The 15,824-nt window shown below is 38.2% G+C and overlaps 1 protein-coding gene across 3 annotated transcripts in view; it reads left to right on the top strand.

Annotated features, from left to right (window-relative positions):
* The window catches only part of HIBADH (3-hydroxyisobutyrate dehydrogenase), a 126,140-nt gene that overhangs the window by 86,425 nt on the left and 23,891 nt on the right, over nucleotides 1–15,824 (top strand). For all 3 annotated transcript variants that reach the window (XR_002101159.1, XM_019535284.1, XM_019535296.1), the window contains exons 5-6: nucleotides 12,561–12,694; nucleotides 13,256–13,332. Coding sequence is in view for 2 of the 3 variants with exons in the window: in XM_019535284.1 (XP_019390829.1) it covers nucleotides 12,561–12,694; nucleotides 13,256–13,332 (211 nt within the window). In the remaining variant the exon portion in view is untranslated. The remainder of the gene's footprint in view (nucleotides 1–12,560; nucleotides 12,695–13,255; nucleotides 13,333–15,824) is intronic.

Raw genomic sequence — 15,824 nt, 5'->3', positions numbered from 1 at the left:
TGGTTTTTCGCTTTTTTTGTTGTTGTCTTTTAATTTGGATGTAGGCAATGAAATGTTATATTTAGGTTGCATGGCTGAGATGGCAAATTAGGTTAGCACGTGGAAGTTGCATGTGTAGATGGTAGGAAAGCTCTTCAGTGTACAGAGGAGATGGCTCCTGCCTCTGTTGATGGCTTGTCCAGCATTTGTTTATATAGTCACAGTTTGGGATTGTATTTTGATTCCCATTACAATACTAGAATCTTAGGCATCATATTAATCAAGAGAACTGTTTTGTCCACATTTAATACACCATTTGATACTGTCTTTGGGAACCTAGCTTGTTATCCAGGCATCTTTCCTTTTAGTGGTTTAATGCCATATGGTCTATATTGGGGTATCCTTTGAAGGCTGATCTAAATCTTGGTATACTTGATGCAGGGAATCATATTGCACCCATTCGTTGACTGTGGTGCCTTCCTCTTAATGTACAGTTTATAGATCAACAGCTTGAAAAATCCCATGAATTTGGGATTCTGACTTGCTGAGATTGCTGTGCTACCATTGTCATTCCTGTGTATAGCTCCATAGGTGTGCATTGTGGACTTGTGCATTAGTGCTAAATGCCAGGGAATGCTGGCAGGGCAACAAATTCCAGGATTCAAACATGAACACCTATATTTTTTGTTAGGATTTCTGGAAGGGAGGTGAGGGCTAATGGGAGCATGGGTGGGGAATGCTTACTGGCATTAACTGTGGATTTTAAATGATTTTTGTGCAGTGTTTAGGTACAAAAAAATCCCCAAAGTAAAATAAATAATGACAGCTAAGTAAAGTTTTTCCTCTCCTTCTGCAATAGCATTAGCCTCTTTACCCAATGCAGTAAGTTTTCAAGTGCTATAATACCTCTCTTTGACATTACAGTGACCAGAAATGAATATAAATGACAGCAGATGGAACAATTTCATCATGTCTTTCTTTGGCTTATATTTTGTTGTAGAAGCTACAATAGCTTCTCTGCGTGTATTTGCCTTTGGTGACCTATTTCTTTGGCTAATCATTTTTCAAGTGTCAATTGCTACTTAAAAGCTTCTCATAATTTTTTTTGTGGCACCATTCTCCTCATATTAAATTTCCTGGACTACAGTTCCTGCTTAGTCTTTAACCAGTATTTATTAAGGTGGCATGTTGTGTGTGTCTTTTGGCATCCTTCTATAATATATTGAAATCAAATTGAGCTTTTTATTGCTTTTGTCTTAGTGTCCATGGCCAAGTTCAAGTACTAATCCCAATGGCATTCCTTTCAACACTTCCTTTCAAATTATAAGTCCTCTCATTAACATTCTGCTTTTGGTTTGACCACCTTCTTATCCTCCCAACTGCACTAATTTTTTACTTCAATTCTTTGTGGTATTTAATTCCTAGAGGTGTGAGCTATATACTCTTGCAACATCTGTATAGACTTATGGAACATAATATAAGAACTCTTATTACTGTGTCAGACTATACATTCATCCAGCCCAATAGTCTGTCTCTCAGTGGAAGGTGAACGGGGCGTGTCCAGAATTTTCCACCTCCTGCTCCTTTCTTACTGCAGCTTTTAGTATGTCGTTTCTTTATATCCTTGCTGTGTGCGCAGGTAAAAGACACGAGATTAAAGCCTAGTAGTCACTGAGTATGTTCTTTTGAAGTCGGTGGGGCTTCTTAAGTGGCACAGAAATTGCAAATTACAGTCATGACTGGGGTTTTAAAGGCAGGGACAAATGCTATAGTTTATATTTGTACAGTGCCTAGCACAATCGGGACCTAACTGTGGAGCCAAACATAAGTGCTAGTAGGTATTAAAAATGTAGCTGCCACGTCTATATTTTTCTAAACCTGTGTGAAAGAGGACTATACAAGTACAAACTGCGTATTGCAGCTCATGGAACGCCGTCCGAAAGAGTGATGCAAACAAATTGCAAATCTCTTCTGCACATGCTTCCATTCCCCTTTTCAACCTGTGCCATTAGTATGCAAGTATCTGGTGTTTGGGGGCCTAAGCATTGAAGCGCATGGTCCAGTCCACTCTACCTCTTCATTCTTGTCCATGCTAGGGGGGAGATTATTATTATGCTACTGACAAGGGGAGAATGAGAGTGGCTTAGTGGAACAGAAGATTACGTTCCCTGAGGATAAAAAAAAAAAAAAAACAGGAGATAAATTAGAGAGGATGATCCTTTTAATATATACATCCCTTTAATTTTATTTCGGCTTTGCAACATGCATGATTCTGAAGGGAGTTATTTAAGGATGTTATTAACCCATTATAAATAAGAAAAAAATAGAACATTGTATTTTTTACCATTTCGATTTTAATGCTTTTGAGTTGAAAAATTCAGGTGCAGAAATTTCCCCCTAAATGGGAACAATGGGTTGTGACAGGTATAGGAAAAGATCATATGCATTGTGCTTTTTAAAATAGACTTCTGTACTTCAGTTGTTTAGGATCTGTTAGAGTGCTGGTTTCTGAAATCCAAGCAGCTCATCCCTTACAGTGTTGTGTTGCTCTTTCAGCAGAAGCTGGGCCATTGTGATATTTATCTGAATTCAAACAAGGCTAATTAAAAGAGCTGCTGACAGTCGTTGTGATCTGACTTTGACTGGAGCTTGATGGTCATTATGGGTAAATAATGAACCAGGTCTGCAAATGTAGCAGCTGCCAACTTGGGATAGAAGAACAGCAATTGCTTCCAATTTAAGGATGTATCGACCGCTTCCCTTTTCCCTGCAGATCTGCAGAAAACTAATGTTTTCTCTTGCTTTGTTTTGTGGTTTCAGCTATTTCAGATATAGCTTATAATTTGCTTCTTTTAATATTTTATTTAGCCCATTATTAGCTTTCAGAGTCAACAACTTTTCTGGGATTTTTCTTTAAGTTTTACAAGTTTTGCTTTTAAAAACACGACATTACTTGATGAACAGTTATGATGGAATGTATTTAATTTGCATGTTATCCAAGAATTTGCTGGTTATATCTCACTTGCACAGATTTTATTTCAAACAATTGTGTATCTAGATTATGTAGAAGGAAGAAGATGCATGGATTTTTGAGGTTTCAGGTTCCTTGACAAACCTGCTTTTAGTTAAAAATAATATCAAACACTCCTATATGTATCTTGAAAGTAGTGACCTAAACCTCAGTTTCCATTTTTGTTCAAATATCAGTAGCTTGTGAAATACCTTGATGCAGAACTCTATTTATCAATACAAAAAAACTGCTGTGACTTTCATTAAGGTGTACTTCTGAATACATCCTCTCTTCATCATGAGCATTGTCTTGTCCCATTAGCAAGCAGAAACAGGTACATTAAAGGGAGAAAAACAAATTGTAATAATAAATTAATCTAACTTTCCCATTGCATTCCTAGCATTATAAATACAATAGAAATAAAGTAGAAATTTAAAAGTCACTGCAAAATTTTATACACACCAGCACTTACTTCATCTACCCAGCATTTGTTCAGCTGCCATTAAAAAGGCTATGTGCATTATGTAAAATATAAGAACATGTTTGTGCATAGTGCATAATGCAGCAGAACTAGAGATCTTGCTGGGAGGAAATGATCCCAAACGTGCCCCTAAAAGACAAGTATTGCTTTGAGAAATAATGATGAAAAATTGTCCATTTTGTGTGCATCTTTGTTTCAGCAGAAAACTGAACTTTGTATTGTTGTCTGTAGAGCCACCTTGAAGAGAGAGAGAGTGTGTGTGTGTGTGTGTGTGTGTGTGTGTGTGTGTGTGTGTACGTACGTACGTACGTATGTATATACACACATTACTGTTTCCATCCTGGATAAGGCCAACAATAAGTTAACAAGAGGTTATGTTTTCCTGGTTTATGTTAAACCAGATCACCCCCTAACATGTGTGGAGCCATTCATCTGTGTCACTAAAACCCAAGAGAACATCTGACATGGACTCTGAAACAGAAACAGTGATCACTTACAAATCAAACATGGCACGCTCTAAACCGATTGTGCACGGCAATCTTTTCCAGAAAGGACAACTAATTGAACATGATAAAGTGTAAAGTTAATTAACACCCTTAAATTTGTTGATTACTTTCACGGGATTATATTGTTCCTTGAGTAGCAGCTTTCTGTCCCAGCTGTCGCCTTTTTAGCGAATGTCGCTGGTAAACAATAGAGACACCATAACAAGTCGTAAATGGTCCCTGTGACAGCAGCCCCTTGTGAGGCTGCATCTGTAGAAAATTATTAGAACAATTGCATTTTAAAGACGGCTCACATTGCAGCCCAGGTCCCATCGGCCCTCTTCTTTATCTCTTTTGATGGCAGACTGGTTAAAACATTTAAGTTCTTCTGAGTAAATTAAGTGATTTACAGTGTTGCAGTCATAAAGCTGTAGAATAGTCTCATGTCTACCTTAAGATGATGGTTATATATTAAAATAGTTTCTTTCATTGATGTTTCTTAAAACATTTGCCTTAATTCCCAACTTTGCCTATTTTTAGGAAGTGAAAACAGTTCACTAACTATTCCTTTGAAAAGTTTAGTATCAGAATTTAAATACTTTGCTTTTAATTTTGGCTGAAGCTAATAGCTGGAGCTTTCTTAGTATATTTTTAAGTGCTTTGGGCTTTCTATGTGGCAAAAGAGTGGCAACCTTTATAGATTCCCTGCCTCCCCCCGCCCCTTGTATCTTAGTATCTGTGGTTTAACTTGTTGTGCACTGCAAAAGACAAAGTATTTTGTGTGAGCTGGCAAGAATTTAATAAGAATCACATAGCCCTTAAAGCAAACATACAGACAGCTCTCAAGTTCAGCCTATATGAAAGGAAGCAAACAGATGACAAGAAGCTACTTGTTTTAGGTGACTGTAGTCCCTTAAGCTGCAATTTTGCAAAAATATCAGAATAAGGAGCTAGTGTTCTTTTGCACTTCCCAAGGCATAATAGGCCAAAACTTAAGCTCTCGTGCTATAAGATATGATATTGTAGAACAGGAAAGGATTAAATGTCTAATACATTTTTGTTCTGTTTTTAAATCGGTTTCAGATGATGATTTTTTTTAAACTACCTTGTTCAATGCATTGTATGTTTAAAAAAACAATAAAAAATAGACATTCTGCCTAAACATCTCAAGATTTGAAAGACAGATTTAAAGGTTGGCATTGAAGTCTCCAGTGCAATCTAAGGCTCATGGATAAGCTATTTTTACTTCTCCTTTTCAAATTAACAACAAAAGTAAATCCTTGATAAACAATTTTATGAGTGCACAGCACAGTCTTAGTTATCTTAGTGTGTGCATAAACATAGATGCAACAGAAAGCTGGGGGCTTTTTCAACAGCTAACTGTGGCTCCTATATTTTTATGCATACACTTGGGATATTGTCCTAAATTATACATTTTTTTTTTTTTAAACATAACATATATATTTTCTAATTTGGAGAATGGCAAGTGATCTTTGAAACTAAGGGCATGTAAATTTGAATGTGGTCATTATCAGTTCATATTCTTAATAATAAACAAACTGGCTATAATCAAAATACAATTATCACTACAAGCCTGATGGCAAAAGTCTTACATTAGAACTGGAAAAAGTACACTGCCAGGAGCTCACATATATACCTCAGGATTCTTCAGGATCAAGATTCTGAAGATTTTTAATAAACTAAGCTATATGAGTTTGGAGCTAGGGAGTCTTTCCCTTCTAGATCAATGGATCAAATCTGTTCCAGGTTAGTGATGACTAATTGCCATGATCATCTGAAGGCTCTATATCCTCAGTGAATTGGGGTCCAGGTTTTTGTGGATGTGTCCATGTTACCAGATTTCACATTGTTGATTATAATACTAACAATCCCTGTAGGGCAGGGGTGTCAAAAATGTGGCCCATAGAGCCCTATCATCCAGCTACAGTGCTGCCTGTGTGTTTCTGACTGCCTTATGTCCCACATGCATTGACCCTGGCCCTGCGTGCTGTGGTCTGTATACAGTGCAGGGGCAGTCTAGGGTGTGCACTGCATGCAGCATCCATGCTGGACTGACCCTGAATGCTGGATCTGGGGCCAGCCCAGGTTGAGCCCACAGACCAGCTGCCCATGCCACATACAGGGGAAAAAGTCAGGGCTAGAGCGTGTGGTCCCCATATCAGTCTGACTGTACACACTGGGTGTGGGGCTGGTCCATATCGGACTGATAAACCACTCCCCCAGATCAGATCCAGCATGCTGGGTCAGTATGGTGTGGGCACCCCATGCAGTGCATGCCCCAGACCGGTCCCACACACCACATTTAGCACGGTTCTTGGACTGGTGCACATGCCGCGTGCTACATGCAGGGCCAAAGCTGGCATATGTTGCATGCAGTGCTTGTGGCTGGAGCTGGCATGCGCACTGCAAGCAACATACGCTGGGACTGGACCTGGAATGGGGGGCCAGTCTATCAGCCTGATCCAGACTGCAGGCTGGCCCCATACCCCTCATCCAGCTCACAGAGCGCATCAAAGAGACTGTAGTAATTCTAATCGCAAGGGCTATTTCTATAGATAGCTATACATAGCATCTCAATGTGTAATATTATGTGTACCTCTTCTTGTGTATAAATAGAGGACTTCAGCTCTTTTCCCTGTTTGAGAAGGATTGGCTTTTTATCCTGGGTGGGTCTGCCCATTCTTCTAAAAATTCACCTGGGCCAGCATCTTCCAATAGCACTGAATTGTCTGAATTTGTTAAGTAATTTTTGTTGTTATATAACAACACTGTGTGTGTGTGTGTGTGTGTCTGTGTGTGTGTCTGTGTGTGTGTACATGTACACAATATATTGAGACATACAGTATATTTACTCAAATATAAGATGACCCCCTCAATAATTAGATTCTATATATGGAAAATTATACAAATTTATATGTGTTCTAGGTATACAATCTAATTATTGGAGGTTTATCTTCCACTGGTACATCAGGGAAAATTTAAATCTGGAAGGTCACGCAGCCCCCTTACTCTTGCCTCTCCAATGTCTTTCCCCTGCAGTCCCTTCCCCCACTCCTTCCTGTTAGATCCTGCTCTTCCTGAGCACATGGAAGTAAGGGACAAGTTTGAAAACACTAACATTTTAAATAAACATACCTATAGTAATTAATACACAGGTAAATTATTACAGGTACACATAGACTTAGTTTATCTAGAAGTGATGCATTAACTTTTTTTTTTTTTAAATTGCTGCAAGTTTTTGCATGGGTACTCTATACTATTAAGCAGCACTTTACCTACTTTATGTACAGTACAAACTATGCATGATATTAGTCATAAGCCAAAAGGCTCGTGATTAGGGACTTACCAAATTTGCGGAAGCTCCTTTGATCTTGCAAGTTCTGCTGCATGTCCCTCCCCCCACCCCCCCAAGTTGCTGATTGCCTGAGGGACCCTAGTGGCCCTGCTGCTTGCTGCTGACTGGCCAGGAGGTAAAAATAGCTCCATATTTAAAACTGCAGTTTCCACCTCCCTGCCAATCAGGAGTGAGTGACGGGGCCCATTGACGATGCGTAGGGGTGCATACGGGTGCATACAAAAAGGTGCCGCCGGGAGAGTCAGTCACTGCAGGTGGTCAGTGCTCACCCTGCCCCACTGCCAACACTGCTGGCAGTGTCAGCAATTGCCACTGGCCACTGCTAGCAGCACCTGCGGGTAGTCATCGACCACTGGTTGGCAGTCGCTACCCCCCTGCCCCCGCCCCCGCCAACAGAACTGTAGCTGCCTGCGGTAGCTCCCCACTTGCCACCACCATGCTCATATTGCCGACTGCAGCACCGCTGCCTACCAGAGCTGGCTGTGCCCCCCCAGCTGCCAGGGGCATGTGGTGTTCATGACCGGGTCCTTCTACCAATCGGCAAGGGAGGGTGTACGGGGGAACCGGCAAGATTTAAGGAGCTGCCATGCAGTCCACTTCTGCTATGAAGTTGGGAGGTTCTACTCTTGCATTATCAGATAGGTCATTGCTCTGGGCCCCCACCGAGTCAACAGTGTTTCAAGCCATGGTGATCCTGCAGTTCAGCAGTGCCCAGTACTTGTATGTACTCCAGATCCCCCTCCCAACAAAGGATCCATATGCTAATTAACCCCCACATATATGCAGATGAGGCGCAAGGCAAACTGGTCTGGCTCCACCTCAAGGAGGGCAGGGCTACATTAATCATAGGTGACAGTCTGAGAGAGGGGACAACAGGGATTCTGGGTGAACTGCCAAGGGCTCCATCTGATGTCTGCCAGACATTTAAGGCTGATGAAGAAACAGGAATCATTGGAAATGAGAAAGGTAGGTGCACTCAGTATGGGAGTGAAGAGAAAGCTGAATTGTATTCAGTTTAGTGGCTCAACATGACTTGGAAAAATCAGTGCTGAGGGGGACTGTGCACAATGGACACTACCACTTCTTCAGATGACTTCCCTAAACTATCCTTGTGGTAGGATCTATCTATCTATTTATAGATATAGCATATAATGTATATATTACAACATTTTATATTGTATAATTATATAATATTATTTTTAGTTTTGTTTTCAAGGGCAAATCGGTTACAAATTCATTAGGTATAGTCCAACAGTAAAGTTCCAAAATTTGACTGAGCAGAGCACAATCGTATAAGTCTTTGTGGCTCTACTACCAGGCAAGTAGTCTCCTTCTCAGACCCATCAGTCTAGGGATTCAGATACTTTCCAAAACCAGGCAGACATCCTATGTACAAGCCCCAGGCCTGAAGGCCTGTGTTTGTTCAATATGGCCCATGTGTTTTATAGTCACGCTCAGCATTGGCTTCATTTAATCAACTTCCTAGATGGCTTCCATTACTGAGCGCATGCTGCTTTTGGCAGTAGTTTAATGATAGACTGTGTATTTAATGAGGTTTCTTTTGTATGTGAATGTAAAACGAAAGTTTTTTTTCCCCAGTGGTGACTGGGGAAAGAGTCCTTGTCTTTTGTTCAAGTAAATATGGTATTTTCATTGCTCTAGCTCTGTTCCTACTCTTACAGTCACAGGTTCACAGAAGTTTGGAGCTGGAAGGGACCTCATGTGATCATCGGATCTAGCCCTCTTGCTCTGGGTAGGAAAGACTGCTGGGATTAAGTAATCCCAGCAAGGTGCGTGTCCAGACTCCTTCTGTGCCTGCAGCACTCCCGCTGGGAGTCTATTCCAGGGTCTGGTCACACAAACTATCCTATGGCCATACAGCAATATACATACAGGGGGGGATGCTGTACTAGCATGGTGGCCACTGGTTTGTATCTTGCAGTCTGCTATCAAGACTTCATTAAGGGTTCACAGGGGCGTAAGACACCATGCTAGACTAGCCTGTTGTGGGTCTGGAGCTAAAATGGGATAACAATCTTTTCTTCCTACAGGAGACACAAGCACAAACCTGTGCTAATCACAGATGCCATCTCAGAGGCCAGTCCCATAAGTTATAAATTGAAGAGAAAAAGTTTGCAGGTCTCTGCAGGAGCAGAATAATCCTGAAGATGCACATGAAATTCGCTCTCTAATAGGGATACATAAATACTATTTTAAAAGGTATAAGATGCACCTCAGTAGACAGGAAATAAAATCGTGACTCGTGCCGTTGTTCATCCTCCTTTTCCTTTAGTCATGTAGTGTGAGCTTTTGACAGCTCCATCTTAGCCTATAGTGGTGCTGGTCTACTGTATTCCAGAATATTGAAGTAAAATGAGTGGTCCTACTTGCAGGATGCAAACTTCTGTCTTCTGTTTGCAGCTGAATTTTTTTTTCAAGGTTAGATTGACTGCATTTCCTCTCTTAAATTGTCAGCACTAGATGTATGTTGGATTACTTTTTGTTTCCACCTGCTGAGAATTGGTAGGAAATTTTGATGGAAAAACCCACTGTGATGGAAGTGGGTTTTTTTTAGCTTCTGGTTTTGTTTTGTTTTTTTGGGGGGGGTGGTGTTTTAAATTAGAAATGTTTCTAAGACTTCTACATTGCACAACAAATTGCTCTTTTCTTTTCTTTTTGCTTAACTAATTTATTTTTTTTACTTGAATTGTAAGTGTTTGAACAAGTGAGAGAGTACAGCTGTCAAAAGATTAACCAGCTGAAAACTATTGTCAGCATTAATTTTGCTCTAATAAATGAGTCTCTGAAGCTATTTAGCAGTTTGTAATCTAGATACAAGGCTATTGACCTATGATGGATAGTACTGGATTTTGTTTGTAAGCTTTGACTTAAATTGTCTACTTAATTTGCTGCAGGTCAGATCACAGGATTAGTGGTAAAGGCTGTTATGTGGTTTGAATAAAAACATTGGGGAACAGAATTAAAAACGCTGCATTTTTATTAATGTAGTGATCTGTGCAGTCATTGAGCATGAAAAGTTAGTGGTCAAGAGCTGACAGTGGTCTGGTTTATTTGGGGTCCAAATCTAAGCTTCTGTGCCTATACTAGGTTTCAGGGTTGGGCATAAGAAGTTACCTGGAGAAAGAAACCAGAAAGGAATCCTTCCTTCAAGGCTGAGGAGTGACTCTAGCACTGCACATGGACAGCCTATATTGTGTCCCTTACCTCTCACCTCTGCTGGAAAATTCTTTGCAGTGGAGGAATGTGGAGTGTATGCCTTAAAGTTTTGCAGTATTTTATTTTTAAATAAAAACCCGGCAGCCTCTACTCCAAATTCTCTGGTGCTGATGTTGGTAGTTCCTGTTGAGGTGGGCTCCACATAACAAAGGTAATCCAACCTGTAATGCTTTACCCTGACCACTATATTATGTAAAGATACCAGCTTCCTTGTCTAAGCATCCTTAGCACCTACAGGGGGAAGGACATTTATTTAACTTGTTTGAATTATTATGTTGTTGTTGTTGCTAATATACTGATGTTAGACCATGAACACCTTTATGTTACTACAGTGATTTGGACATATGGTTGGATGATCCAAACTACTGTGTTGATAGTAGTTTGATTACCTTTTATGAAATATTTTCATTTAGTGGGGAAAATGTAAATGGAGTATAATTTTAATAAATTAATGTAATTGATTGCTTTGTCAGGTTTTGGGGTTTTTTTCCCCAAAGGTTTTGCTCATTTGTTTAAGATTTGAACTGCATTGTCACATGTAATTGTACAACATGTAGCACAATGAAGCCTGATCCCACTTAGATCTCAGGGTACCACTTCAGTATAATCATTTAATAATAGCTATCATCCTAGCTAATTGGTTAATCATAGTACCAACCTTAACTGAGGGAGAGAGTTGTTGTTATTGCAGAACAAAGTCATTTGCACTGTGGAAGAAAAATGAGTAGTCTCATTTGTCCTTTTTGGAAAAACACTGGACTGGTTGAATACATTAAATTCAGAAGTAGGCCATTACTTGCAGCTGACTGTCCTAATAGGCCAAGGTTTGATGCATAACACAGAAATTTATGGTGCCTAGCTTTGTAGATGTATTACTAAATAAATAGGAAAGATAAGGTATTAATCTCTTTTTTCCAAGTGGTATTGTTGGGCCAAATTCACATAGCAGTTTCATCCATTAAAATAAGTTGGTGGGAGGGTGGAGGTGGCAACTAAGGATGTAATTCAAAATGACATTAGATTTCTTTTCCAATTCTTTTCTTAGAATTATTTTCTAAGCTTTTAATCTTGATGCTAAGTATCATAGGATAAATCCTGATTTTTTTTTCATTTAGTGGTTCTAGATCTATAATGCTGTCCCTGGATGTTAAAGATAGGACATACTTACAGAAAGGAAACTGCAAATGTTAGGGATGTTAATTTTTTTTTCTCTATCTGTTAAAAGGTTTTGAAGTTCTCTTTTTGTTGTAAATTATGTATAGAGATATTGGCCTTAATTTCCCCAAGTAGAGGGAAAAGGAACTTTTAAGATTAGCAGCATGCAACATATTTGTAGTGAAGCTCTGCTGACGAACTGGAGAGCAAGCTTTTATTTTGGCTCCTCTGTGTTTGTTTTCAACCATGCTTAAATCCAAACTAGTTTAGAAGGTGTGCTTAAGGTGCTAATAGTTCTTATAAAAAGTAGTTTCATTTTTGAATAACAAAAACTTCATAACAGTAAGATACTGATAGGTTTTTAAATGCTAAAATAGCCATTTCTTTAGATGCTTTCCATAAAGAGCTATTTGGAGGTATGCAACATTTCATTATATGGTGATTATTTTAATCAAATAAAAATGATGCAAAATTCAAATTCTGAATGTCACATCATTTTATTTATGACCTTATTTTCTTTCTCAGAATTTAAGTATTTAAAAAATAAAGCTTCCCAATCCTTTTAGATGAATTTAGAGTTGGGCTTGCATATGTTTCATCAGTATATATTCAGGAATTTTAAATTCTTGATCCTGTAAAGATATAAGCACTCTTATGTTCTTATTCAATATAAGGTTGAATAATAACTTTATTCAACCTTCTTTCTCCATTAAATGAATTTGATCTGTTCACACATGCAACAGTAAGTACATGCATGCTGTACCCGATCAGGGCCTACATAAATAAGTTGGGTTCTTTTTCCTTAAAAGTGCTGCATCTTATGTTGTCTTGATTTAGGAGTTGGAGCCGCTCAAGCTGGAAACCTTACTTTCATGGTTGGTGGAGTGGAACAAGAGTTTGATGCTGCCAAAGAGTTGCTGACATGCATGGGTTCCAATGTGGTCTATTGTGGAGAGGTTGGAACTGGACAGGTAATGCTTGCAAAGTATACAGTCAGTCTGGCCTTTTTCCTTATGTTGTTTTTCCATTCTAATCCCATTTCCAGTAATATACCTCACAATAAGTTATTTAGTTTCAGAATCCACAGTTAAGGCCATTATCATTTCTGAATCTTTTTGTTTGTTTCCTGATTCTATTACCAAAATAAAATACATTAAAATACACATCTAAACTAAAGCAAGTACACCATTTTATCAGTTTGGCTTGTTAAGAATTTCGGCCGTCACTTTTTTTTATTTTTTTAAATTTGTATCATAGTAATAGATTTATGGTGTCATCTGAAAGTAACCACTACATTTGAAGCATTACAAATTGAATTACTGGGCCAACAAAAAAAAAAGTTTCCCACTGGGTGAAGAAGCCATAGGTCAGCCTCCATTGCCTTGATGCTAGGGTTCTCTTCTGGTGTTACCTTTAGGGAGAGGCTGTCTGAATATCTTCAGTCACAGCTCTCTGCTGGAGTTGGGTGAAGAAAATTCCTACAAGATAGCTACATGAAAATTGAGCTCACTGGTTATTTAATTTATTTTCAGGCAGCCAAGATCTGCAACAACATGCTCTTAGCTATCAGTATGATTGGAACTGCTGAAGCTATGAATCTTGGAATCAGGTTTGTTAGATTTCATATTTGGTTTTTTGGTTTTTTATAATAGCAGCGTCTGTTCTGTGCTGGTTGACTTTTTCTGTAGTGAGAAAATAACGATCAGATGGCATAAATGAGATTCTGCCAGAAAAAAAAATTAGAAGTGTTCTGTTATTAGAATGTAACAGAGCTCATTTATTTAACCGAAAGTAGGACTCGTGAGAACAGGAGTGTTTTTTGCAGTGGCTATAAACTATTATATTTTCCCCTCTAAATTTGTACTGTATTTTATACAATGTCGGTTTCCTCTATTACGATGCAATACACAATATGCTCACTATATGTAGATGTACTGAGATAATATGGAGGTAGTTTTACTTGAAGCAAAAGGTAAGATAGAGTATCTCTAAGTGTTACGTTTCCACATAGCTCCATTTGGCTTTATTTGCCTATGTGAAATATTGTTCAGAACAAATTCTAAAAAGAAACTGCTAGCATTTGTGTATATCTCAATAGAAATTAGGATGCAATCATAAAAAGACAATTTACCCTCCTGTCAAACTTAACTGCTGTAGTTTGTCATGCTCACCACAATACTTCCTTGTGAAAAATCCAATGTAGATTCTATTACTTTGCTTAAACAGTTTCCTGTTGTAAGAGCACTGATTAGATGATGTATCTAAGTTGTAAACAGTAACAATGAAACAGTTTACCTAAGAAGCAGTTTTCCTTCTATTTTTAAGGGATTTGGGTTGCATGCGTGTATTTACACTTCCTAAATTTTATTTCATATTTATTTGTGTGCAAGCCTCTACAACTTTTTTAATTAAATTTAGCAATATTTTTCTTTCTCAGACTTGCATAATAGAGTTTGCAGATTTATCCATGATTAAGTCCTTGCTTCTGAGAGAAATTTATAAATACATAGTTTTTATTGATCTCTATAGACACACGCTTATGACTCTGCATCAAAAACTGCAGATGTTGTCACTGTGTCACTTTGAGGTTGACAAAAAAATTTAAAAACTGTAACGGGGCATTAGATTATTTAAATTGAGAAGCAAGTATACACATGCATGTGCACACTCACAAGGCAGGGTAATGGATTCACATTTCCTCTTAATTACCATATCAAGATGCGGTTGTTTTATTGAATTGCCCTTGTCTCAGATGTTAGACTATCTTGACCTATTAAGTTGTCATGTTGTAATTGAGATAAAAGAGGAATTTGCTTTGCATCAGTGCTAATTGGTTTATCAATATCCTGTACCATTTACATTTTAAAATTGAGCGTCTGTAAGATAGTGAAGCATATCTGCATCAAGCTATTATAAAAGCAGTACAGTTGTATGCAGCTATTGAAATTCACTATGGTGTAAAGCTTGTATCATAGTCAGTTTTTAGTCAACATTCACTTAATAAAGTCATGTGCAACTGATTTCTTGTTATACTTTTCTCCATATTTCTAGGGGTGATTTTTTTTAAATGCCTGGCACCAAAATCCTAGGCAAAACTAATTGGTGTCTGTAACCACTGTAGCTTGTGTCTGGACTTTCAAATTCCATCTTATTTTTGTTTTTTGGAGCATTTGGTTGTGTTTGGATTATATAAAACTCATGTTTTCATAGCATTTGAGAGTGCCAGATTTCTTGCCCCACAGCACTGGTCATGCAGTTCATTCCTGATTGGCAGCCTCTGATTATTCCTATTCTGAGTATTCTTTTAGGAGAAACTGCTCCTCATACTAAACCCTATTGGGCTTTGTTATATAGATCTTAATCCAAAACCCTTTGAAGTAAATGGGACTCTTTCCACTGTTTTGTAATGGGCTTTGGGTCAAGCTTGTAAGAGAGTACATATATATTTATAATTCCACAGGTGAAATTTTTGTATGCATTAACCCAGTGTGACATCTAGTTCAAATATGATGGTACTAAATATGATATTATTGTCATCCAAAATCATTTGCCTACTTTTACAGCCAAGTTTTATAGCATCTGAGTATGTAAGCTATTGCCTAGCAAAGCTTATGCTTCCTGAATGAGTTGGTCTTTAAAGTGCCACTGTGCCCTGACTTCAGACTAACATGACTAACTACTTGTCTCTAGGCTTAAGTGCATGTAATTGACATGATATCAAATATAATTTGATCCAGCTTTAATCTGGCCATTATATTGTAGTTGTTATCATGTATTCTAACTCTTTTGCTCACAGAAATGCTCAAACACAGTAAAATTTTGCAAGTTTTGGTAGATAAACCCAACCAATTATTGTAGGGGCTAGGATAGAAAAGTTAGAAAATGTAACCTGATTTATCAAGGTAATATAGGTTTGTTTGTTAATGTCCTGAAAGTTTGCTGGAAGTTTTAACAGTTTATAACTGCTAGGAATTTGTATGTTTCTTTGAACAAAAAAATGATTGTTGCATCTATATTTCTGATAGATATGGATACAATTCCAGTAATAAAAGAGAAATTGGCCACTAACAAAAACATCCTAAAACTAATCAAGATTATTTT

Source organism: Crocodylus porosus, unplaced genomic scaffold, assembly GCF_001723895.1.
Source record: "Crocodylus porosus isolate Cpor-Errol unplaced genomic scaffold, CroPor_comp1, whole genome shotgun sequence".
Taxonomy (NCBI): domain Eukaryota; kingdom Metazoa; phylum Chordata; order Crocodylia; family Crocodylidae; genus Crocodylus; species Crocodylus porosus.
The sequence above is the reverse complement of the archived record's forward strand: the minus strand, read 5'-3'. Positions and strand labels throughout refer to the sequence as shown.